The sequence below is a fragment of the Garra rufa genome, chromosome 25 (genome assembly GCF_049309525.1).
Source record: "Garra rufa chromosome 25, GarRuf1.0, whole genome shotgun sequence".
NCBI lineage: Eukaryota > Metazoa > Chordata > Actinopteri > Cypriniformes > Cyprinidae > Garra > Garra rufa.
In genome coordinates, this window is record NC_133385.1 from 28,805,601 (window position 1) to 28,826,588 (window position 20,988).

Here is a 20,988-nt window from a genome sequence, read left to right on the forward strand (position 1 = left end):
TACTCATTCTTTATTATGGATATTTTAGAATAACAGAAAAGTCATCAAAACTATGAAACAAATTAATAGAATGAGCCAAGAAAAAATTTGAAACTTAAAATGAAATTCTCTTAGATTTTAGAGGCACAAAATATTTTAACTTTTTTATAATTTACTCACTTTCATATAATTCCAAAATGTTTCTTTTTTCTCATGTAGGTTTGAAACGATATGACGGTGAGTAAATGATGACAGAATTTTCATTTTTGTGTGAACTATCACTTTAAGATCACGAGAAACATAAATGGAGTCCAAACTTTTGACAGACATTTCATGTTAAAGCTCAAAGTTCCATCCAGTTCTGTCTTTGACATCATTCCCTGTGTGCAGCTCTGCTATCTGCTGGCGTTCAGCGGTTTGATGGTGAGCATGATGGGCTTCTCAGGCAGCAAGATGAGTTCAAATGTGCTCCTGACTTCCACCTGTCTCTTCTTCTCAAACCTGAAGTTCTCCAGCATCTACAAAGATGACAAAAACAACATAATAAAGAAAATCCGCCCAACATTACTTAGAGGATATGATGTTCCTCGCTATAGAAGTTCACAGACATGAATAAGGAAGAGCTGCATCTCGGTCTCGGCAATCCTGCGGCCCAGACACTGGCGTGGACCGAAGCCAAAGCTCAGGCTCCTGAAGTAGTGGCTCTGGGATCGAACCCAGCGAGAGGGACGGTACCGCTCCGGGTGCGGGAAGATGCGGTGATCACGACCCATTGCGTACAGACCCAGCTGAACTAAGGTCTGATGCAGACAGACAGATGAACCCATGAAAACAGGTACATAGACAGTCATATATATTGTCAATCATTTTCTTAAATTCACACTGACCCCAGCTGGAATGTGGTAGTTTTGAAGGACAATGTCTTCAGTGATGTATCTTTGTAGACTCACTGCTACAGGATGTAACCTTCAAAAAAGATTTAATGATTTCAGACACCAAAATACAGCTGCTAGACACATTTTTTCTTTTCTTTTCTTTTTTTAACTTTAGGTACTTTCGTCCTTGTAAACTAACAAATTAGTAATTAAGTAAACTTGGTAATTTTTGATAAAGTCTGATTAGTTTCAAAATTGTCAGTAAATATAACGTCTATTACTGTAATACACAGTAGAAAAGCCATGAAATATTTTCATTTCATTAAAAAATCCACATCGTTTTATACATATTTTGTACTATGGGGGCGCCATTATGTCAATGACGCCAAATGGTTGCACTCGGTGAGCTCCTGGCGCTACCCGTTGCTATTTTTACCGCAACACAACTCAGAAAATAAAACAATGATATGATGACCACAGCTACTGAAAGAGCTTACAGGTGGCGATGGATATAAGCATAGGCTTAAACCAAATGCAGTACCATCAATTTTCCTCCACAAAGAGTCTAAATCGAGTGAAATCTGCGCTGAGAAACTCCTTCAGTGGCTGCGGCGTCAGGGCAAGCATCTGCATGTTTACATCCTGCCAGGATGGCATCTAGCGTTTCTTGTCTCTGCCGTTTGTAAGCTCTTTCAGTAGCTGTGGTCTACTACAAGCCTCAAAGCATCAGGTCTAAAGTAGAGACAACAAAGACGCTGGTCTTTATGAAGTTTTATTAATTCAAAGGCATCTTTCCATTCTTTTCTCCACTTCTTATTGCGAGGAAAACCAGTGAAGATTTACATTGCTTCTCTTGTTGCCCTTCGACTGAAAATTACAACCAAAAGCCGCACAATGTGGCATCGTATCAGTATTTTATTTTCCGAGTTGTGTTGTGGTAAAAATAGCAACAGGCCAGTAGCTCACCGAGTGCAACCATTTGACACCATCAAAATAACGGCGCCCCCCATAGTCTAAAATATGTAAAAAATAATGTGTATTTAAAAAAAAAAAAAAATGTAAATCTTTTATAGGTTTTACTACATACTTCAGTGATAGACATAATTTATGTTATATTAAGCCATACAAGTCTAAGTACCCGGGCTTCCCTTTATAAGTCTTTTTTGAAAGCAATATTTTTTCAATGGATCTTCGTAGTTTAAGATAGAAGGTCTTTGACAAATGTAAATCAATAAAATCTATATGCAAAAGACATTTTGAAAAGGTTTTGATAAATTACAGTAAAGACTGAAATATTTGGAAATGTTATTAGGCTACAATTTAAAATAACTATTATTTATTTGAATATATTTAAAAATTTAATTTATTCCTGTGATCAAAGCTGAACTTTCATCATCATTACTCCAGTCTTCAGTGTTACATGATCCTTCAGAAATCATTTAAACAAAAAATAAATAAATAAATACAAGTACTGGTTCCGTAATCATTTACTTTTTTTAAGTGACTTGTAATGTAATGGATTACTTTTAAATGTACAATGAAATGCATGAGTTACTTTTTTGAATAAGAAAAGAAAGTTAGTTTGTTTTCCTATTTATTGACTCTCCTGTCTCTTTGAAGTCATAAGAGAGGTATAGAGGAAGAGGCATTTCCCTCAAGATGAGATTAATTAATTTCAATTTTAGTGTGAAAGGGCCTTTACAGTTGCCAAAAATATAACTTGTGGGTTTTTTGTTATTAAAAAACATAAGCAAGCCCAGTCCAGGTGACAAAAAGTAACGCAAAAGAAACATACTGCGTTCATTTCCATAAAAAGTATCTAAGTAACACAATTAGTAACACAATTTTATGGAGTAACGCAATATTGTAATGGATTACTTTTTAAAGCAACTTTACCCAACACTGAATATGCTGATATGCTGATGTATTATTATCAAACACACTGAAAAAAAATTATTTTTGAAAGTAAACAAAGATGATTGAAGTACGTTTTACAAGATTTTAATGTTTCCCTCTTTCTACGTCAGCGTTTAATGTTTAATTCAACGTGTTACTTGCCATTTTTTGTAGTTATTTGTGAAATGTACTAGAAGTTTCTGAGTGGAAATTGTTTCTACACTGATTTTTTTCAGTGCAGGAAAATGTAATACTTTTTTTTAGGATTCTTTTATGAATAGAACAAAAAAAAAAAAACAGCATTTGTTTGAATATAATTTTAATGTTTTAAATGCATTTACACTAAAAATCTTATTGTTTGGGGGCGCTAGCGCGCGGCGAATGGAGTAGACGTTCATTTTAAGTCTCCTCAAGCTGACTCCTGTTTTTGTTTAATATATCCGTCATTATATCAGTTCGCCCAAAGTTTTATGTTACAGCCTCTATCTCTATTGTTGCTGATTGCACCAGTGTGTCCAAAGCTAAATTTCTTGCTACAGTTAACGAAGTAATGACTTCCAAGAAGCTTTCGAAGGCCGCGCAGCAGAGTAAGGATGGCGACGCCATGAGTGATTCCCTCTCCTCAGCCACCGCCAACACTATACTTGCAGCCATTGAGACGCAAGGCAAAGATTTAAAACGGCTCATTGAGGACACGAAGTTGTCTATCAACACTCGCCTTGACGCGTTGGATGCAGTGCTGGCCAATCTACAGTCCGAACAGTCAGGTGTTAAGAAAAAAGTTGAAGATTTGGAATTAGCCATGACCGGTTGCGATACACGTCTGAACGAAGTGGAGAGAATCTGTGACGAACTGCGTTCGGATAACAGATTTCTACGTGCTAAAGTAAATGATCTGGAGGGCCGCTCACGTCGGCTAAACTTGAAATTTGTGGGAGTAAAAGAAGGAGCGGAGCAAGGTCATCCTACGGAATTTGTTACTGAGCTTATCTCCAGTGGCGGTTCTAGACAAATTTGACTAGGGGGGCCAAGAAGGGGCCAGTGTTTAACCAGAGGGGCACATTAAAAAAATGACAACAAGTGGTATTTAAAGATTATAAACTTTATTTTACTTTAAAATCATACAAACATTTTAGGGATGCTCATATTGACCGTTCACTGTTAACCGACAGTAAGAATTTTAACCGATTTTTACTATAAGTTAAACGGTTTAATTTTTTTTACGTTTGCTGCATGGTGAAAGAAAAAAAAATAATGTTTACTCAGGGGCGCGTGTCGACACGTGCAGTGCGGCTGTTTAGACATATTTTGATGAGTAAGCACCTGCTTTACCTTCTCTTAGTGTAACTGATGTAGTAGCCTATGTGCTGCACGATAGCAATGGCGATGTTGCGTTATCAGAGAGTGAATCCGTGAATAAATGAATTCAAATTCTGAATTAATTATAGTCTTAAAAGTGCGCGCTCCCCTTACAATCACTGGAAAGCTGTCACTCATACATTACTGTAGTTCATCGCAATTTCTCAAAGTTAATAAAAGGTAATAAAATCACATTTACACAGTACAATTAATCTCTTATTTACATCATGTCTACACTTTCTTTGTTTTAATGAGAGAGTTCTCAGAGGTGTAGAATTTCTGCAGAACTAAACCGGCACTTGATCATGAACTACAATGAACAGCTGTATTTTTTTATTAACTAACGTTAACAAAGATTTTACAAAGCCATTTACAAACTTGATTTAACTATCAGTGTGAAAAACAAAAGTAACACGGTTATGTGCAAGAACAACAAGTCACTCACGATGAAATTGTTTTGCTATACCTTCGACTCTTGCAACAGGAGAAATAAATCGTAGCTCCTCTATCCAAGAGTAGTTCTAATTGTTGCTGCAGTGTTTGTGTGCGCCGCTCTAATTTACCCATGTAAGTAGAACGATGCGTCGCATTAGTTCCGCTTTTGGCGCTCGTGTGTAAAACCATAATTAATTAATTTTTTTATTTGGTCAGCACGGGGGGGCCACAGGGGTGGCCAAGGACATGTCTACAGGGGCACGGGCCTCCCTTGGCCTCCGTGTAGAACCGCCACTGCTTATCTCTACGCTGTTCGGCCAAGACAAGTTTTCGAAACCTGTCAAAGTGGATCGCGCCCATAGATCGCTGCAACCTAAGCCTACAGAAGACGAGAGGCCGCGTCCGATTATTGCGAAGCTGCATCATGACCGTGACAAGGACCTGATCCTCCGGCTGAGCCGTGACAACGCGCCGCTGCATTACATGGGGAAACAGGTGCATATTTTCCCGGACTATACAGCGGAGGTGGCCTCCAAACGTCGTGCATTCGGATCGGTGGTGAAAGCTTTGAAGGAAGCTGGGGTTTCCTGCTCTCTTCGTTTTCCTGCAAAGTTGCGAGTTAAGTACAAAGACTCCATATCGATTTTCGATTCACCAGAAGAAGCACGGAAATATGCGGACTCTCTATCTAACAAATGACTTCTCTTTACTGATTTTGATTTATGGTGCTGATGCAATGGCTTGATTAGGGCGGATTGTTAAGTTTTAATTTTAAATTCTTCCTGAGTCTTTCTGTTTTGACGGCACTTTTGTCTATATTTGGTATTTTGTCAGCGGCAGGGGAGAACGAGTGATATTTTTTTTCTCTACAGCTTACTGAGTAAGTCCCTTGTTTTGTTGTTTTCTCTCCCTTTGCTCCGCTACCTTCCTGGTAATGGGTGTGTTTTACTGTTTCAGTTGGGGAAACGGTTTTGGGAGGGGGGTAAGTTGTAATGGGGTGTTTTGGGCTATTTATAGTACAGTGTTTACTGCCTTCTTTGTTCCTTTATCGGTGATATTCAAGTTCGATGACGAAGGTTGATGCAAATAGTTCTTCTGGGGGGACCAACGTCACATTTGTATCTTGGAATGTTAGGGGTATGGGACACCAGATTAAAAGAGGCAAAGTATTTGCACATCTTAAGTCCCTCTCTGCTGACATTATTTTTTTGCAAGAGACTCACATCAGACCAACAGATCAGAGACGCCTTAGATCTAACTGGATCTCGCAAGTTTATCAGTCTTCATTTTCCTCAAAGGCCAGGGGTGTTGCTATCCTATTTAGAAAATCTGTCCCATTTCGTTTGTCTGCTGTCAACTCTGATCCTTCGGGAAGGTATATTTTAGTATCTGGTCATATAAATTCATTCCCAATTTCATGTGTAAATATTTACGGTCCAAATTTTGACGATCCTAATTTCTTTAAAAAGATTTTTGATTTGCTTCCTGACCCCAGTACTACAAATGTAATAATTGGTGGTGATTTTAACTGCTATCTTGATGCTTATTTGGATCGCTCCTCCACGCAGGTTCCTCACATTTTACGTTCAGTTGGTACTTTAAATAATTTATGTAAGTCTTTTAATATAGTCGATATTTGGAGACTACAACACCCATCCGACAGAGACTACTCCTTCTTTTCTCCTGTGCACAAATCATATTCTAGAATAGATTATTTTCTTATTGATTCTAAACTTATTTCGAACGTAATACAGACCAAATATAACAATATTATAATTTCTGACCATAGTCCGCTTTCGATGGTGTTTAACCTTTCTATGTCTCAGTCAAAGTACAATTGGCGTTTAAATCCTTGTTTACTATTGCAGGAGAATTTTCACGCATACATCTCTTCTCACATCAAGCAGTTTCTTGATTTTAATGATAAAGGTGATGTGTCTGATTCCACTCTTTGGGAGACCTTTAAGGTAGTGTTGCGAGGTAATATAATTGCTTATGAATCGAGCAGGAAAAAGGCAAAACGTAAACGGCTTGCTGAAATTGAAACCTTGCTTCCAACTATGGAACATGCCTATAGACTAACTAAATCTCAGTCAGATCTTAATGCAATGCTAAAACTGAAGTACGAGTATAATAATATCTTGAGTGAACAAGTCAGTAATATGATGCTTAAGATAAAACGTAAGCAATTTGAGCTGGGTGACAAACCTGAAAGATTACTCTCTCGGCAGTTAAGAGGAATACAGGCCAATAGAGCTATTTTTCAAATTAAATCAGACTCTGGTGTAATATTAACCAATCCAAAAGAAATTAATTCTCGTTTTTTGGAATTTTATAAACATCTTTTTACTTCTAAGTGTAATGTGCCCATTTCAGATATTTCTGATTTTCTTGATACAATAGACACTCCGAAGCTTAGTGAGAAGGCTAAAAGTGATCTAGATAAAGAGTTCACGTTAGATGAAATCTTGAAGGCTATTAAGTCTTTTCCGAATGGTAAGGCTTCAGGGCCCGATGGGTTTTGTATTGAACTCTATAAAGCTCATTCAGATATTATTGCTCCACTATTGCTGAGAATGATAAATCATTCTTTTGAAAATAAACAACTTCCTCGTTCTCTTTATGAAGCAAATATTTGCTTGTTATTAAAAAAAGATAGGGATGACACTGATCCTTCTAGCTATAGACCATTAAGCTTGCTAAATTGTGACCAGAAGATTGTTGCAAAGGTGTTGGCCTTTCGTTTGAGTAAACACATGGCTTCATTAATCCACCATGATCAGACTGGTTTTATTTTAGGTAGATTTTCTTTTTCAAATGTTCGTCGCTTGTTAAATGTTATGTATAATGTAGATTCTCAGTGGACTAAGGCAGCTGTTATCTCTTTAGATGCCGAGAAGGCCTTCGATCAGATCGAGTGGCAATATCTATACTCAGTATTAGATAAGTTTGGGTTTGGTAATAATTTTCGTACATACATTGAGATGCTTTACGCAAACCCAAAATCTGCGGTAGTCACTAATTTAGACAAATCTGACTATGTTCCACTTTACCGTGGGACTAGGCAGGGATGTTGCCTCAGTCCCTTACTGTTTAATTTGGCTTTGGAGCCTTTGGCTATAAGTATTCGACATCATTCTTCTATTAGTGGCATTAAAATTGGGCCAATAGAGACTAGGCTCTCTCTATACGCAGACGATTTACTTATATTCTTAAAGGATGCTGTTGACTCTTTACCTCCAATAATGGATTTGATAAAGCATTTTGGTTCTTTTTCTGGGTATTCTATCAACTGGAATAAAAGTTTATTTGTTCCCCTTGGAAATAATTTTTCAACCAATTTTTTTGAGTCCCTCCCTTTTAAAATTGTTCGTGATCATTTCACGTATTTAGGATTGGTTATTCCCCTAGATCCCAAAGATATATTTAAACTTAATTTTATTGCTGCAATAAAGAGCCTTAAATCCAACATTGAAAAATGGAGGCTTTTACCTTTATCATTGATAGGCCGTGTTAATGCTATAAAGATGATGGTCCTTCCAAGGTTTTTATATTTGTTTCAGAACCTACCCATTTATCTTACTAAATCGTTTTTTAAAAATCTAGACTCTATTATTTTCCCGTTCATTTGGAGTTTTAAGACTCATCGTATCTCGAAGGCACACTTGGAAAAATCTAAAGAGATTGGGGGACTGGCGATGCCAGTCTTTCAACATTATTATTGGGCTGCAAATGTAAGAGCCTTGATGTATTGGAGTAAAGATTCGCTATGTTGTAATGAGACTGATGATTTTCCTACCTGGATTCACATGGAATCTCATTCTGTAATCAAGAGCTCTCTTCCTGCTTTATTACTTTCTAATTTAAATACTCCTTTAAAGATTATTACTAATAATTTTGTAGTACATAGCTCTTTGAGAATATTGAAACAAATTAAGAAATTTCTTGGTATCACACGGCCTTCCGTACATTCTCCCATTTGTAAGAATCATAATTTTACACCTGGTCTGAGCGATAGAATTTTTCAATTGTGGAATAACAAGGGTCTCTCCACATTTAATGATCTATACACAGATGGTCGCTTTGCCTCTTTTGGTCACCTTCTTGGTAGATATAGTCTTTCTCATTCTCATTTCTATCGATACTTGCAGATTCGGCATTATGCTCAGCAAGCATTTTGTGATTATAGGACCCATCAGGAAGAACACCGCTTCTTTAACCTAGTGCGACAAGCACCTGAATCTAGGCATATGGTTTCGCAATTTGTTTCTCTCTTCTCTTCACAATTAAACATTTCTTCTGATTATCTTAAGGTAGCTTGGGAAAAGGATGCTGAAATCAACATATCTGACAACCTCTGGTCTGAAATCTTACAGCGAATACACAGCTGTTCTGTTAATGCAAGACTTCAGTTAATTCAGTTCAAAATTGTACATAGACTGCACTATTCTAAAGTCAAACTCCACAAGATCTACCCAGAAGTGTCTCCAGTTTGTGATCGATGTCAGGGCGCAGAGGGAACTTTATCTCATTCTTTTTGGCTCTGTCCAAAACTCCATAGGTATTGGCAGGATATATTTTCGTGGTACTCTGCGGCATATAAACTGGCTGTTTTGCCTGAAGCAGAATTGGCCATCTTTGGCTACTCTGGCACAGTTTCATCTTTTCCTTATTATGTGCAATTGGCATTAATGCTGGGTATGGTGGTGGCTAAGAGAATTATATTGAGGGAGTGGAAATCCACTCTTCCCTTATGTTTTCAGAGATGGCTTGCTGAAATGGCTGCTGTCATTCATCTTAAGAAAATGAGGTTTAATGAAGCAAAGTCTCTTAATAAGTTTTCTAAGATCTGGGGTCCCTTCCTCCAACAACTTAATAACAGTAGTATGTAATGGACTTTGACACATTTATAACACTGTGATTTCTACGCTGATTTTTATCTCCCCTTTTTTGTGTGTTTGATCTTTCTCCTTCGTAATTATGTTAGGCACTTATGTCATCTGCAATGTACTCTGGCCCTTTTTTGTGTGGGTGTGTATGTTTTGTTTGTTTTTGTTTTGTTTTGTTTCTCTTTGGTATGTTGTTGTTGTAATAAAACCAATAAAAATCAATATTGAAAAAAAAAAAAAAAAAATCTTATTGTTTAAAAACTTTTGACTGGTAAAGTATTTTCTGCTCGCCAAGCCTGCATTTTTTTATCCAAAATACAGCAAAAATGGTAATGTGAAATATTACTATTTAGTAAGCATCATTGGTCCAGTATTCAGTGTCACATGATCTTTCAGAAATCATTGATATGCTAATTTGCTGTTTAAGAAACATTTATTATTCTTATCAATATTTAAAACAGTTGAGTACATTATTTTAATAAAAAAAAAATAATATTTCAAATATTACTGATTTTGCAGTATTTTGGATCAAATAAATGCAACCTTGGTGAGTAGAAGATATTTCTTTAAAAAGCATTAAAAATCTAAAAAACTTTTGACTGGTATTTAAAGGGATAGTTCACCCAAAAATGAAAATTCTGTCATTAATTACTCACCCTCATGTTGTTCCAAACTAGACCTTTGTTCATCTTCAGAACACAAATTAAGATATGTTTGATAAAATCTAAGAGCTTTCTGACCCTGCATAAACAGCAACACAACTGACACATTCAAGCCCCAGAAAGGTAGTAAGGACATCATTAAAATAGTCCATGTGACATCAGTAGTTCAACCGTAATTTTATGAAGCTACAAGAATCATTATTCAACTATTTCTTCTCTTCCGTATCAGTCTTAGACGTGTGTTCACAAGAGAAAGAAGAAATTGTTGAATTGTTCTCATAGCTTCATAACATTCCGGTGAACCACTGATGTCACATGGACTATTTCAACAATGTCCTTACTACCTTGCGTAGCTGTCTATGGAGTGTCAGAAAGCTCTCGGATTTCATCAAAAATATTTTAATTTGTGTTCCAAAAATGAACAAAGTTCTTACGAGTTTGGAACAACATGAGGGTAATTTGAAGAACATGATTATATCTGTTTCAATAAAAATCAGTTCTCACAGTTGAACAGAAAGCCTGTGATCTCTTGTGGTGAAGTGTTTGTTTACCTCAGAGTTTCCTTCAAGGCTCCTTTAAGCAGAGGAACCATCTTGAGCATCTGCACCACGTCTCCTTTAGAGGCGATACGAGCGGCTAAGATTTCCGCCCGGATCTCCTCCTGCAGGTCTGGATGTCGTGCCAATTCATAGAGCGTCCACAACAGCGTGATCGATGTCTGACACACAAAAATATATAGATTAGCGATAGTTCACACAAAAACTAAAATCCTATCATCATTTACTCAGCCACATTTTTTTCTAATTTTAAACACAAAAGAAGATATTTTGAAGAATGTTTAACAGTTGATAGCCATTGACTTCCATAGTATTTTTTCATCAATGGCTAATGTCAACTGTTTGGTTCCCATCGTCTTTTTGCTCAACGGGTTTGCAATGACATGCGGGTGAGTGAATAATGACATTTGTGACCCTGGACCACAAAACCATCATCTGAAAGCTAAAGAAATAAGCTTTCCATTGACGTATGGTTTGTTAGGACAACATTAGGCCTGGCAGCCATATCACCCTGTAGCCCCAGACTGGTCGCCGCCCACTGAAGCTAAGCAGGGTTGAGCCTGGTCAGTACCTGGATGGGAGACCTCCTGGGAAAACTAGGTTGATGCTGGAAGAGGTGCTAGTAAGGCCAGCAGGGGGTGCTCACCCTGTGGTCTGTGTGGGTCCTAGCACCCCAGTATAGTGAAGGGGACACTATACTGCCAAAAAGCAACGTCCTTCGGATGAGACGTTAAACCGAGGTCCCGACTCTCTGTGGTCATTAAAAATCCCAGGATGTCTTTCGAAAAGAGTAGAGGTGTGACCTCGGCATCCTGGCCAAATTTGCCCATTGGCCTCTGACCATCATGGCCTCTGAATCATCCCCATATGCCGATTGGCTTCATCACTCTGTCTCCTCTCCACCAGTAAGCTGGTGTGTGGTGGGCGTTCTGGCGGATGCTGCACACTGGTGGTGGATGAGGAGATACCCCTGACACTGTAAAGCACTTTGAGTGTCTAGAAAAGCGCTATATAAATGTAACGAATTATTATTATTATTACACAGAGTACACACAGAGCTAGACAAGATGAGCATTTGAGGTTAAAAAGTATATAAATTGTATTTTTTTTTTTTAGAAAATAACTGATCGTTTTGCTAGATAAGACCCTTCTTTCCTCAGCTGAGATCGTTTAGAGCCCTTTGAAGCTGCATTTTGGAAGTTCAAACTCGGGGCACCATAGAAGTCCATTATATGGAGAGAAATCCTGAAGTGTTTTCCTCAAAAAACATAATTTCTTTACGACTGAAGAAAGAAAGACATGAACATCTTGGATGACAAGGGGGTGAGTGCATTATCTGTAAATTTTTGTTCTGAAAGTGAACTAATCCTTTAACCACGCAGCCGTTTCGTTCGGAATGAATCTCTTTCCAAATCGTCCCTCCCTAACATTTTCATTTCGATTTTATTTGTCAATAGATTTTCGGCATAGTTTTTGTCATTCAAAATGAGTTTTCGTTTCGTTATCGTCTCATTTTCGTCAGTGAAAAAATGTCCTTGACAAAAATTATTTGTCAACGATACAAAAAAAATACTGTGAAAACCACCTCTAAAGTTGTCCAAATTAAGTTCTGAGCAATGTATATTACTAATCAAAAATTAAGTTTTGATATAATTATGGTAGGAAATTTACAAAATATCTTCACGGAACATGATCTTTACTTAATATCCTAATGATTTTTGGTATAAAAGAAAAAATTTGATCCATACAATGTATTTTTGGCTATTGCTACAAATATACCCATGATACTTAAAGGTACCCTGGAAATCCAGAGGTCTCGCGAGAGCACAATTTGAATTGTCTCTGCAAGACACTTTGGCATCGAGCAATGATGCAGGTTACTGCAATACGTAAGCAATTGTGGGAACCAATCAAATCGGTGTATCTGATGGAGGCGGGCCAGAGGCGAGCTAAGCTGTTGATGACAGCACTGTCCGAATCATATATAGTAAACTTTGAAAGATCGCTGTCGCTACAGATGAACAACAAGTTGTTTGAAACGGCTTTGGCCCCTACAATGAACGAGTTAGACTTGGCTTTCCATATAAAAGAGGAACAGAAAACCGAAAACTCGAATCGTTCCTTTGCAAGAAGGAAGTTTTTGCTGTTTTGCCGACTGGATACGGCAAGAGTTTAATCTATCAGTTCACGAGTTCACGCTTACATATAATTAGCCGGAGAATAGTAGTGCATGTTTGGCGTGCTGTCCGGTGAAGGGCTCCGAACTCGGGAGTGGCCCGAACCCAGAGTACGTTACCCCCCCAATAGGAGTAGCGAGAACTCGGAGTGATGAGATGGGGTGGTGGAGGTTTACTGATAAACCATCGAGTGAATTGAGGTGAGTCAGCTGTATTTAAACCTATGGCGCTGATTGACTTGTGATGTTTACGCTAAGCATCTGACGTGCTTCTCCCGAACTTTATTAATGAAACATCATTTAGCTCGGCTGGTAGCTAAGCGTGTATTGTTGTGATTGGTCGTGGCGTTTTTCAATTGTGTGCAGTAAGAGTTTCAAATGCATGCTTGGTGCCGCCCCTCGAGTTAGGCAGTTTTCATTGCTCGATCCCAGACCCATAATCTTAATAGATTAGGGTCTGGATTTTTCCAGGCTAACTTAAAGGGATAGTTCACCCAAAAATGAAAATTTGATGTTTATCTGCTCACCCCCAGGGCATCCAAGATGTAGGTGACTTTGTTTCCTCAGAAGAACACAAACTAAGATTTTTAACGAAAATCGGTGCAGTCTGCCAGCCAAACAATGGCAGTGGATGGGCACCAGACCTTTAAAAGTAAACAAAAACATGCACAGACAAATCCAAATTACACCCTGCGGCTCGTGACGATACATTGATGTCCTAAGACACGAAACGATCCGTTTTTGTGAGAAACTGAACAGTATTTATATCATTTTTTACCTTTGATACACAGCCACATCCATCTGTCCTGAGCACAAGTTTATCATCCGGCTTGTTACATGTGTACGCGCTCTGGCATAGTTTACGCAAACGCCGGAAGCGATCTGTTGCATGAATACAATACTCATTGTTTACACAGAGCACAGAGATTGTGTGTATAGCGGCTATTCAAAATGGTAATTACTTGCGCTTATCCTGATTGTTCAAACCGGTTTAAAGCTAAAAGATTAGGTTTGCTTGCGCAGACTCATCCGGGACTTTTCTGTGATTTGCGTATTCTACGCCAGAGCGCATACTTGTGTAACAAGCTGGATACTAAACTCGTGCTCATGACAGATGGACGTGGCTGTGTATCAAAGGTAAAAAATGATATAAATACTGTTCAGTTTCTCAAAAAAAATCTCGGGACATCAATGTATCGTCACGAGCCGCAGGGTGTAATTTGGATTTGTCTGTGCATGTTTTTGTTTACTTTTAAAGGTTTGGTGCCCATCCACTTCCATTATATGACTAACAGACTGCACCGGTATTCATTAAAAATCTTCGTTTGTGTCACCTACATCTTGGATGCCCTGGGGGTAAGCAGATAAACATCACATTTTCATTTTTGGGTGAACTATCCCTTTAAGACATTTTTCTTTGTTGATGGACTATTTGTCGTACCGTGTCCACGCCGCCGGCCATCAGCTCCGTGACACTGGCCTTTATGTCCTCGATGGACAGTTTGTCCAGCATTAGGAGGCTGGCCAACACACCAGGATACTTCCCACCGTCTTCTGGATTTTTCCTCAGCTGTCTGTAGATTCTCTGTATACATCTGTCAGCTTTGGAAAACCACATTGAGGGATGAAAAGTCAGTGGAAGGTTTAGGAGGAAGTGTTTAAAAAACCAGTTTGATTCTGTTCAGTGTGGTGTTACCCTGGTTAAAGATGCCGTCCCAGGCCTCCACGTGGTCTTTCCAGATTTTGGAGCCGGTGTGGCGGAGCAGGGCCGGCGGGAGGTACAGCATGGGCGAGGTGGTCTTAAACATGAGGGTGATGCAGTCGATAAAGTGCTGGGCATCTGGATCAATATAGTCCAACATAAGGCCCAAACGCTCGCCGTACAACACGTGACTCACCGCTGACAGAAACACACACCAAACACACCACATACAATTAAATCTGTTTCACTTCCACACATTAATGTTTATTTTTTTGGTGGACTGTCCCTGTAAAAATGTATTAAATTAAATTAAATTAAATTAAATTAAATTAAATTATCTGTTATATAAGTAAACAGTATAAAACAACATAAAAAAAACATTATCCCCAATCATGCCATTTGTTATTATTATTTATTATTAAAATGTAATAATATTTATTAAAATATTACATAGTAATATATTTTATAAAATGAATGAATAAAGACATGTCAATTATTAAATTCTATTATTTTAGGTAAATATTGTAATGCATTTTGTAATATTGAATAATTATTATTAAAATGTAATAATTTAATTATTAAAATATTAGATATTTATTAATATAGTTGTAAATTATTAAAATCCATTATATAATGTAAATATTATAATGCATTTTGTAAGATTAAATTATTCAAATGTAATAATGTAATAATTATTAAAATATTAGATAGTCATTAATATATTTGAGAAAATGTATGGGTAAAACATAAATTATTAAATTCTATGATATAATTTAAATGTACTTAATTCTTTTATTTATTGTAAATAATATAATATTTTTGTAATATTATTGATTATTTATTATTAAAATGTAATAGTGTAATACTTATTACAATATTATATAGTAATTAATATATTTTACTGTTACTATTTTAATTATTATATGTATGAGTAAAAAAAAAATAAGAATTATTAAATTCTATAATATAATGTAAATATAAAAAATTTTAATACTGAGTAATTATTATTCAAATTAATTATTATTAATGATGATTATTAAGATATTATAGTCCTTTAAATATTTTACAAAATGTATAAAAATATGTAAATTATTAAATTCTATTATGTAAATATTATAATGCATTTTGTATTTAATAATTATTACAATTTAATAATGTAATAATTAAAATATTAGTCCTTATTATATTATACAAAATGTATAGATAAATTAAATTTAAATTTAGATATTATAAAGTATTTTTAAAATGTAATGATGAAATAATTATTAAAATATTAGATAGTAATTAACATATTTTATTTTTAATCATAAATTATTTAATTCTATTATTAAATGTAAATATTATAATGCATTTTGTAATATTAAATAATTATCATTAAAACTTTTTAGAAAATGTATGGGTAAAAACATCAATTATTAAATTCTATGATATAATTTAAATGTATTCAATTCTATTATTAAATGTAAATATAATAATATATATTTTTTTATTATTGTATAATTATTATTAAAACATAATAGTGTAATAATTATTAAAATATTAGATAGTAATTAATATATTTTACTTTTACTATTTTAATTATATGTATTAATAAAAACACATAAATTATTAAATTCTATAATATAATGTAAATATTAAAAATGTGTAATATTGAGTAATTATTATTAAAATTCATCATTATTAATAATTATTAAAATTTTACAGTCATATTTTACAAAATGTATGGCGTAAAATGTGTATATTATTAAATTCTATCATGTAAATATTATAATGTATTTTGTATAATTGAATAATTATTATTAAAATAAAAAAATATTAGGCAGTAATTAACATATTTTACAAAATGTATGAATAAAATCATAAATTGTTTAATTCTATTATTTAATGTAAAAATTGTAATGCATTTTGTAATATTAAATAATTATAATTAAAACTTTTTAGAAAATGTATGGCTAAAAACAAAAATTATGAACTTCTATGATATCATTTAAATGTATTCAATTCTATTATTTAATGAAAATATAATAATATATATTTTTAATATTATTGAATAATTATTATTAAAACATAATAGTGTAATAATTATTAAAATATTAGATAGTAATTCATATATTTTACTGTTAGTTCTATATGTAAAATTCTATAATATAATGTAAATATAAAAAAAATCTGTAATACTGAGTTATTTTTTCTAAAATTAATTATTATTATTAATAATTATTAAAATATTAGTCATATATTTTTTACAAAATGTATGGATAAAAATGTGTACATTATTAAATTCTATCATGTAAATATTATAATGTATTTTGTATAATTCAATAATATTTTTTAAATGTAATAATGTAATAATTTAAATATTAGTCCTTATTATATTATACAAAATGTATAGATAAATTAAATGTAATTGAAATATTATAATATGATTGAAAAAGTATTATTAAAATATTAGAAAATGTTTAAATAATGTATGCACAAGAATACATTATTAAATGTTATTATATAATGTATGATGTAAATAGTATGTAATGTATTTTAAAATGTTACTGATTTTATTATTCTTAAAATGTAATAAGGTAATAATTAAAACTATTATGCATAAAAATAAGAATTTATGCATACATTATTCTATATGTAATAGTATTAAATAATAATAAATATTAAATAATTATTATTAAAATATACTAATTATATTACATATATACAAATATGCATAAAAGTATATAAATTAATAGTAAAATAAAAGTGCACAATATAAATTAGTTCCTGTACTATACAAAAATAATTGTGATAATTGTGAAATAATATGCTAAGTTGTATGAAAGCTTACATTCGAGTGCATACTTGAAGAGCTCATGGGACAGATCTGTGGTCCATTCGTTCTGTCCACTCCTCTCGATCTTCTTATAGACACGAGCCACAAAGTCGTGACCGACTTCATCCAGCAGAGGCACAAAGTTCCCCTGCACCTTTGGAGAAATCACCTCCTTGTTCAGAACAATCCTGTTGGATTTCCAGTCCTCTCCGTCTCTGCAGGAACAAATCAATATGTGTTACTCTTCCAGTAAGTCTGCTTAAATCAGATGTGGATAGACGGCGCTTACTTGAGCAGGACGCCATATTTGCGGTTCCTGTAGTCCCTGTAGGAGGTCCAGGCCTCCACCCGGAGTCTCTTGGGATAGTGACCCTCAGCTTTGAACAGGACAGCAGCATCTTCAGGCTTAATGATGTTCACACTCTCATAGTACCCCACTTTTTCCCTGTTCAGATTGATTGTACAGATATTTTACAACCATAATGTGATTGTTGTATATGAGTCAGTGGCTTCTACCTCTATTGGTAAAATGTAAATTCAAAATTAAAAACAATTAAATATTTATTTAGTAATATTGAATAACTGTTATATATAAAGTATATAACTATTTAATATATATTAGTATATAACTAGTAGATATACTCATTAAAATAATAAACAACTAAAATAATAAACTTACTATTATTATTATTATTATTTTGTTTGATGGGAAAAAAAGTAATAAACTATTTGAGATAAAAACATAACTCAAATAGTTTTTTTTCACAATAGAAATGTTGGTATTTACTTTTTTACTTCTATTAATTGTATTAATTGTAATAATATATTATTATACATTTACATTTATTATACATACTTTTCCAGTGTTTATTAGAGACAAAATGTTATAAAATATTTTAGATAAAAACACCTGAAATTTAATTTTTCATATAAATATTGATATAATAATATAGAATAAAATATATAACTATTTAATTTAATTTCTAAATTAAATGTCTTTTTCGATGTTTCTGTGTTGGTGTAAAAATATTCAAGAAAAAAAAAGAAAAGGAACGGGAAAGGAAATACTTGCAAAATTTTAATTATTCTATTTATATTCTATTTATTACTGTTAATTATTTATTGTAAAATTCTATAAGTATTTGTACATAATTAAAAATATCTTTTTTATTATAAAATACTACTAATTAGTATTATTAGTAGTATTTTATTATATATTAGTGTGTGTGTGTGTGTGTGTGTGTGTGTGTGTGTGTGTGTGTGTGTATATTAATTAGAATATTTGTATTTATTGTTATCATTAAATTTCATTATTAGTATTTTAATTATTTTCAATTAACTATTTTCAGAATTACATAAATATTTGTACATAATTAAAAATATATTTTCTATTATAAAATACTACTACTAATAAGTATTATTAGTAGTATTTGATTATGAATTAGTATATATATATATATATATATATATATATATATATATATATATATATATATTAATAACAATAACAATTATTATTATTATTAAATGTTACTATTTATATTATTTTAATTGCAATAATTATTTTTCAAATTCTATAAGTATTTGGACATAATAAAAAATATTTTTTTTTTATTATAATGTACTACTAATAATAAATTAGTGTGTGTCTCCAGTTTTGTTTAATGTGGAAAAATATAAAAACATAACTCAAATACTTTTTTTCACAATAGAAATGTTAGTATTTACTTTTTTACTTCTATTAATTGTATTCATTTCTATAACTTTTTTAGGCCTCGAAATCACACACAATATAAATGAATAAATTAAAAATAAATCTTACTGTTTAACTTTTTTTTATCAATTTTTTTAATCAATAACATTATTATACATGTTTTGTTAAATTACTTTTATTGAATTACTTTTGACAAAATGTTATAAAATATTCTAGATAAAAACATACATTAAATTAAAAATTTTTTACAATAGAAATATGCATGAGTATTTACTTTTTTATGGCAACTAACTTGAATTATTGAATATGAGTGTTGAATGAATGAATGAGGCATTTATATGTCTGTCTAATATTTTAGAACTAAAAATATTATGAAAAGTGCAGTGTAATAATCTTGTTGTGTATACGGCGCATACTATCATATAACAAGTCTTAATAAATATGTTTGTTTGTTTTTTACCTGTAAATAGGACCATATATATTGAAATTGTGCACCATAATCCGGTGGATATTCCTGAGGCCATCCATTCTCCAGAATGTGTACAGATTGGCCACACTGTTCTTCCATTGTCCAGGAATCTCACTGAAGGGCCGTAGAGCAGAGTTGTCATTTCTGACGGCAGGTACCCGTCCCGTGTGAGTGGCTCTGACCTGTCCCGACAGACACTGAGCCAGACGGGCCCTCAGACTGCAGCGGGACATCACCTCTCACTGTCCCGCTCTGCCGCTCCTCTCCAGCACACTCACCACCAGCGGCCTTGTGCTTTTATATGACTTCCCACTCCACACCACAAGGATGATGAACAAGTGTGTCGAGGACATTTGCAAAGAGACCACCTCCTTACTATATAGTTTCTGTCATGCAATGCTGAATTTTCGGCATCATTACTCCGGTCTTCAATGTCATATAATCCTTCAGAAACCATTCTGCTATGCTGATTTGCTTCTCAAGAAACATTTTTGATGATCAATGTTAAAACATTTTTTTTGTGAAAACCAATCCACCTTGGTTTTCAACGCGGAAGTGACACGTTTTCTGTGAATGTGCGAGACTTCCAGTTTATTAGCCTCGTAGGGAAATAATGAGAAGAATAACAAAGTGTAACATAGCAGCAAGTGATTACTGGGGTTCAAGCGCTTAAAGGCATTTAAAGACATATGAAAGAAAGACACTAGCCTTTAACAATCTAAAGCAATGATTTAAACCCTTAACCGTCACTTCCATTTTTAAACAGGGACGTGAAAATGAATTCAAACTACAAGAAGAATTTCGAATTACAAAACATTTTGTAATCATTTTGATGTACATTGTCCATGTTGATGCAATGTTTGATTTTAAAATGGTTTCAAAGGTTGAATTTCAAAGGAAAAAGGCAACGAAGTCTGTTTGTGACAAAGGTCAGAACTCCTGTTATGAAGTAGATTTTTGAGGTGCACTCTTGTCATAAATAAATGTACTATTTTCTCTACACAATTTGTAACACAAAATGTAAAATATCTTTTCCAACCTTTCCAACAATATATAGTTTGTCGTGATTAGATTAGGATTTATTTGTAAAATGGTGAAGTAAACTTGAGCGTCCCACAGAGGGGATGGTGACTTTAGCTCACGCCAGACAAAACACGAAATATTCTGGTGTTTCACATTTTTGGAAAAACCTACTTTTGCGAACTAGTCCTAGGTTTTTTGCCCAATCTGAACCAAACCAGTGCAGGAAGATTCTCTAGAGAGCAAATATCAATAATTATTACACGGCTCTTTGGAATGCTTGATTCTGATTGGTCAGTTGAGACATTTGCAGGTTCGTTCTTTTCAAACAATCACCGCTCCAAAGTAATAACGCATAGCCGGTACTACTTGTATATTTAAAATCCCTCCGTGCCAACAAAGATTACCGTTTGGCGCCATCTTGTGACAAACACTGGACA

At 33.9% G+C, this 20,988-nt stretch overlaps 1 protein-coding gene across 1 annotated transcript; it reads right to left on the minus strand.

Moving 5' to 3' along the window:
• Nucleotides 1-374: 374 nt before the first annotated feature.
• On the minus strand, nucleotides 375-19,761 carry LOC141301567 (cholesterol side-chain cleavage enzyme, mitochondrial-like). The gene is made up of 9 exons (XM_073831764.1): nucleotides 19,520-19,761; nucleotides 17,635-17,790; nucleotides 17,361-17,560; nucleotides 14,525-14,728; nucleotides 14,270-14,430; nucleotides 10,647-10,813; nucleotides 867-945; nucleotides 588-779; nucleotides 375-497 (listed from the first exon to the last, which is right to left on the minus strand). The coding sequence occupies exons 1-9, from the start codon at nucleotides 19,759-19,761 to the stop codon at nucleotides 375-377; spliced, it is 1,524 nt and encodes a 507-aa protein (XP_073687865.1).
• Between the last annotated feature and the right edge of the window lie 1,227 nt (nucleotides 19,762-20,988).